Source organism: Barbus barbus (genome assembly GCF_936440315.1).
Source record: "Barbus barbus genome assembly, chromosome: 23".
Lineage (NCBI taxonomy): Eukaryota > Metazoa > Chordata > Actinopteri > Cypriniformes > Cyprinidae > Barbus > Barbus barbus.
The window spans coordinates 21,760,985-21,767,377 of record NC_136751.1 but is presented as its reverse complement, the minus strand read 5'-3'; the positions used below and the strand labels follow the sequence as shown (position 1 = coordinate 21,767,377).

At 36.4% G+C, this 6,393-nt stretch overlaps 1 protein-coding gene across 1 annotated transcript; it reads right to left on the bottom strand.

The window, feature by feature from the left end:
• Positions 1-273: 273 nt before the first annotated feature.
• On the bottom strand, positions 274-4,294 carry LOC306843063 (alpha-1,3-mannosyl-glycoprotein 4-beta-N-acetylglucosaminyltransferase C-like). The gene is made up of 3 exons (XM_079374302.1): positions 4,157-4,294; positions 3,180-3,327; positions 274-1,724 (listed from the first exon to the last, which is right to left on the bottom strand). The coding sequence occupies exons 1-3, from the start codon at positions 4,283-4,285 to the stop codon at positions 568-570; spliced, it is 1,434 nt and encodes a 477-aa protein (XP_079230428.1). The 5' UTR covers positions 4,286-4,294; the 3' UTR covers positions 274-567.
• Positions 4,295-6,393: the final 2,099 nt, after the last annotated feature.

Genomic DNA, 6,393 nt, shown 5'->3' with positions numbered 1-6,393 from the left:
ATATTAAGAGTTGTTTTTCAGGAACGTTTTGATTTAAGTTTATTTTTCTTACTTCACTGGCAAATATTTTTTTTCTTTTTAAGCAAAAACCTAACGAGACCTCTGCTTCAAGCAAGAAAAACTTTTAATAAAAGTGTTTTGTGTATATGTATATGGGTCTGGGTTGAATATAAGGGGCTATGATTTTTTTTTTTTTTTTTTGCAGTGTATACCTTGGCCAAAGGGCAGTCAAAACAGTGTAGCTTCTCAGAGGTTTTTTTTTTTTTTTTTTTTGAGGAGTACACATTATGTAGTAGTAATGGAAAAAGAGGGTACACAAATATGTACTCTAAATGTCTTTATATATTAAAAAAATCTTTATTTTCTGAATAGTGGATGTCAGAATTAGCTGAAATGCCTCAGATGTGTGAAATCTTGTACTGCCTTTAAATTAGTCTGAATAAATGAATAAATTTGAATAAATAAAGATTGATTTCTCAGGTGAATAAATAATGTAGAAATTGCAGAAATAAATAAATAGATAAATAAACAGATAGTTGTGCCTTTAGCTATGGTTCAAAAAAGTTCTCATTGACTGGCACCTTGTGTAGTCCAGAGGCTTATGATTCTAATGATAAGCCATTCTTTCTGACTTGCCGTTACCACAATGCGAACACACTCAATATCAAATGCTATCTTGTGGTCCACATCATGAACCTCAATGTTTCCATTTTTAAACTCCCCTAAAGTTATATAGGAGGAGCACTGCCTTCCCTTTTTGGTTCCTACTAATTTCTCCCCCACTTCCAGAGCACCATGATGCAAAATATCATTCTGCCGATCATCCGTTCCCGTGATGATCTTGATTTTGCTGATTTTTGTTGCCTTGTTGAACATTATTACATAAAAGTCCCCAGTGGACGGAGCCTTGCCCCAAAAGTACTCATCCACGCTACTGTAAGCTTTGGCAGCATCATAGCTCTCAAATACATTTATGTTTGTATACAAACTGGCAGGTGGGTTGTCTGGGATATCAAGGGAATCTTCCTCAAAGTCATCATCCTTAAGTTTGTTTTCTGCCCCCTTATAGGAGGAATAGTAGCCCATGTGTTGGAAAAGGGAAGGCTTGAAGCGAATCGCATCCTTCTGGGCCAGTAGGCCTCGGAAATGGATAAGAAGCCAATCGCAAGGCATCTCCTGATAGAACATGAGCAGGAAATGGGCAAGTCTGGGAAGGTCTCGCGAGTGGTACAGCTTCCCTATGTAGCCCAGTTTGGAGAATTCCAGCATCACCCAATACGATCCCTCCCTAGATGCCACCACTTTCTTCAGGGCGGTGAGGAAGTTTCGAGAACAGCGTACATCATCCTCCAACATCATGTAGAAGTCTGACAGGTTGGTGCAGAAGTTGAGAAGGAACGCGTAATCTACATTCTGTTTGGAACGGAAGCGTACTCTATCCTCTGGATCATTGTAATTTCTCTTCAGCCCATCCAGTGATGGGTAGTACTCCTCAGGTGCATGGATAACTAGCAGCCGTCCTGCAATGATATGGTGGCCAAACTTTCTTGAGATTTCCTGAACTAGGCTCTCACACCATGCCAGGTCAAAGTCTGCCAAATGGACAACCACAATGATCTCTTTGAGCTCCTCATAGCTTGATTGGTCAAAAATGGACTTGATGGTCTCCAGCAGGTAGTTGCCTCGTTTTCTTTTCACAGATGACAATCCAATGGTGAGATACTCTGCAAAAGAACATGAAAAATCATTGAGTAAGAGAATGTATGCCTTGAACTGATCTGACACCTTGTCTACACGGTGAATACTATAGAATAGTCTGTGAAAAAAACAAGATACATATAACTGAATCAAAATTAGGTAACACTTTATTTCGATTAGTCCACTTTAGACATTCTACTAACAGTAAGTAACTTTGCAACTACATGTCAACTAGCAGTCATTAGAGTAGTAAACTGTCTGCTTAATATCTTCTAACACTTTATTTTGATGGGTCCACAACATACAACATACTGGCTATGAGAAACTTTGCAAGTATATGTCAACTTATTCTACTAAACATAAACCTAACCTAACAGTCTACTCTGAGAGTTAGAAGACATGTAGTTGCAAATTAATGAGAATTAGTTGACATGGAGTTACAAAGTTACTTATAGTTAGTAGAATGTTTAAAGTGGACTATCAAAATAAAGTGTAAATGAAGTAAAATACAAAAAGTTGTTTTTGGATAAAATATCTCAAATAAAGTTCTTAACTCATTGGCAATTTTTTTTCTTATTTATACATAAATCTCACTAGACCTTATTAAATGTAAGCGTAAAGCAAGAACAAGCTATTTGCTAATTTAATAAAAGTATTAATTTTGTTTAGGAAGTAAAGTGATTTAAGTTTATGGATGTTCAGAACTTTTATACTTAAAATAAAAATTGACATAAAAAAAGCATTTTTAAAGAGACTTGGATCTAGACATTATAAAGCATGCATATTCTCAGATTTGATCTCAAGAGTGTGAGTACGCTTAAATCCACGCCAACGCTCATATTTGTAAAAACTGCATTTGACATGGAAAAGTGCTTAGCGTCACATCAGGGTCTGAGCAGACGAACACACTTTTTCTTGTCAGAGTACTGCAGGTTTTTGAAAATGTGAGCTGTTCTTGCAATTCGCTGTTCTAAATTAAAGAATATGGATGATGATGACTGGTGATCTTTTATGTTAATGACATTAATTAGGAGTTGTTTACAAGGCAGAGAGCTGAAACAATTAAGTTGTGTTCAAGTTCAAGATCATTTGAGATTCATAGAGTTCACATCTGAAAGAGAGGCGTATGTGCGTTTTCTGTGCGTACGTTTATTCTATGAATCACACGTATGCATATTTGAGCGATGACTGTAAGATCAAATTTAGGATGGTTTCTGCACAACATTTTATAAATGAGGCCCATGATCTAGCATTTCGAATTGAGCATTTATTATTTTTTTTGCCTTCTGTATGTATAGGAGTATATGTGTGTGTGTGCCTATACATACACATACAAAAGAGCAACTTGAAATGCTAGATTATAAATAATAGAGTCGTGCAGTTTTGCATATTGTACATAATTGTTTTACTTATTTGTTTAGAATTTGTTAATCCATGTGTGTACTGCTAATACTAATGTGAACAATGGACAGCAGTCTTACTCTTTCGAGGTAAAGGTGTTCCAGCGAGGTACCGATAAGTCACATTGATCGTTCCAGAAAAATTGGTGATATCTTTAAAGGTATGAACATATCGCTCTGAGTTCAGCGGATGCATTGAGGTTTCTCGTAACTGACGTTTGTCTTCCTCCTGAAACACATGACATGCAAGACAGACAATTCTAAGGTTTGTCACAAGTCTAAAGCAAGTCAAAGTTTGTCACAGCATTCCTAAAGCTAGAAAGAGTCTCCAGAATATATGGACATGAAATGCTAAGACTCCTTTTGCATCTTTAAGTGTAAGCACTGCAGGTCATTATTTTTAGATTTGGCAATATACTTGCACACTCTTGTATAATCTCATTAAATGTAAATGATGGCCTTTGAATAATTAATTGTACACACAATATTACTCACTCAACTTTTTAAATAAATGATCTTGTATTAAATGATGGCATCATTGCTATACTTCAATGTCTTTTACCACACATGAACTGTTCGCACTTTAAAACATTTTTTGCTGGCTGTGACGGTGTTTGTTTTTCAATTAAATGGGGGGTTATTTAGAAAAGTGACTTAGTCAAAATGGGTACAACTTTTGAATAATTCAACAGACAAACATACGCGACATGTTATGATCACAAAGTTTTGAATATAAAGTTAGCCTCATGAATAATAAATGTGTCTCTTGCATTTGGACGGCCTCTACAACATGAAATTTTAAATAGGCTGCAGCGTGAGCTCTGATAATTATACATGCACAACACAGCACCGGCAGTCTTACACGCAACATTTGGTAATTAAAGCATATAAACAAAATAACTTTTCAGCACAGAGATAATTAATGCTAAATCACATGCAACAACAGTAGTTATGTTGTTGTGAAGCCCACTATTGTCTTGTTATCTGCTCCACTGATGTTGTAAATAAATTGACCTCTGTAATTTACCAGCTGGATTTTAACAGGTAAACAAACTCACCAGCACATAGTCATCCTCGATGTAGAGGTTTATGAAGAGCAGGAAGGTAATGAGAGCCACCAGAACAGGAATGGTGGAACGTTTCCGGAAACACCTCATCTTGTCCAGGTACTTCAACACCAGTCTCATGATGGAAACACTGCCGGTGGGATCTGATAGAAAACAAAGAGAAAATACTACATCAGGATCTATCAATAATATGCTAAATTTGATAGACAAAGGGCAAGAGCTGAAACACGGACTACATATAGTCATTTTCTTGTGCTTTTTGGAGCTTGACGGTCATAATCGTCTCATATAAAGTAAAACAAAACCAAAAGGAAAAAAGTAAAAGACAAAAAATCAATCAATCAATCAATGGGTTAAAAATAGTGAAATATTGAATGGTGCACAGGACTGTGCACCATTCAAAACTGAATTGAAAATGCTTTTGAAATTCCAGTTAAATTCCTGAATTTGAATTTATGAATTTTGAAGGTATGATGAAAAGATGAAATTTAAATTTGAATTTAAGGAAGTAACATTAAAATGAACTGGAATTCAGGGATGAAATTTGAATTTGAATATAAGGAAGGAAGGAAGAAATTGAAGTATGAAATTTGAATTTAAGGAAGAAACATTCAAATAAACACATTCAACGAAATTCATATAACACATATATTTATTTGTTTGTTTTAATAGAAAAACAAAGTGAAATGCAAAGTCCAGGCTTGATAAACTGTGAAAGTTTTAAAAGATTTTAAAAAGCCTTGAAGACAGACAGACAGATTAGATGATTGACAGCTTATGATATTTAATAAATATTTTGTAGAACAGGTATTTCTCAGAATACTGTGTTGATTTACAATTCAGTGAACTCCTCTTCCTGTCATTCCAATTCAGCTTCCTGTGGTGTGTGGCCAATTAAAATTCACGGTTGAACTGAATTCTGAATTTGCATAAACCTGATAGAAGTATAGTTCTTAAGTATAGTTTTCTGGCTAAATCCACATCAAATATTTCTGTAAAAACTCTACAGTAAAAATTAAGTGCAGCTCACTAAAATGATCATGTCTTTATTATTAGGAACTGCCACCAATTTCTGGCTGTGCAGCAATCAGAGAAGCACTTCTTTTTGTATATAAGACAGGACATTCACTATAAGGTCACTCTAAAAATAAGCAGCAGGCTTGTGTGCCTCTAAGCCCAGTAATTAACCCGGCAACGATGTAGGTATAATACAGACTTCAGCTGAAGAACACGCTGTGAGGTTAATATCCCGACCTTGCTCACCAGGCATTAGCAAAGTATGTACTCTGGGCCTTTAAGTCCTTTTGTTTTGCCCTTTTTGAGGTTTGTGCGTCAAGTACAAAGTATGGTTCTTAAGAAGCTATACTGCAAAATGGCATTTCAATTTCAGCTATCTTCATCTGATGATACATAGTTGGAATGACTATCTTAGAAAAAGAAGAAAAAAACATTTCAGCTATGTGCATAAAATAGGCCCCAGGCGTTCTTTTATTTCTGACCTCAAATTACACAGAGTAATCCAAGAATAGAAAGAAGGCCGCAAGTGTTTTGGAAGGCTTGCGTGTACCAGCCTTTTTGATGGCTCCTGCTAAGCACCTTAGACCACTAATGGAATACAAAATAACTTTACAGCCGATTCCATGACCAGATGCGTTTCAATTCTGCCCACCGTCAACCTGTTTCAACTGGGGATTGTCAAACCAATATTCTGTGAGCTCTTGCTTGTTCTTAAAAAGCAATGAACACATTGAGACCACACATGTAGGGTTTTATACACTAGCATTTAAAGCTTTGGGGTCTTTTTTAAAGGGGACATATGATGCGATTTCAAGTTTTTTTTCTCTTTGGAGTTTTACAAGCTGTTTGTGCATAGATAAGATCCCTGAAGTAGCAAAGACTAAAGTCTCAAAACCAAAGAGATATTCTTTTTAAAAGTTAAGACTTCACCACTCCCTCCTAAAATGGCTCATTTAAACACGCCTCCACATGGCTACGTCACAGTGTGGGAAGATTTGCAAAACACCACCCAAATGTACACGCAAAGAAAGGGGGCGTGAAGGCAAGGCGCAAGTGTTTTTGCTAGTTTCAGCCCGACGCAGTTCTCATTTACCCGTCCTGCACCGCGTTATGTAAATAGCAAATGCATTTGCGCCCATTTGTGCACCCATGGGCGTGCTGGTGTAAAAAAGAGGTGTGTTCAGGTGCATTGTTGGCACATTGCTATTTTG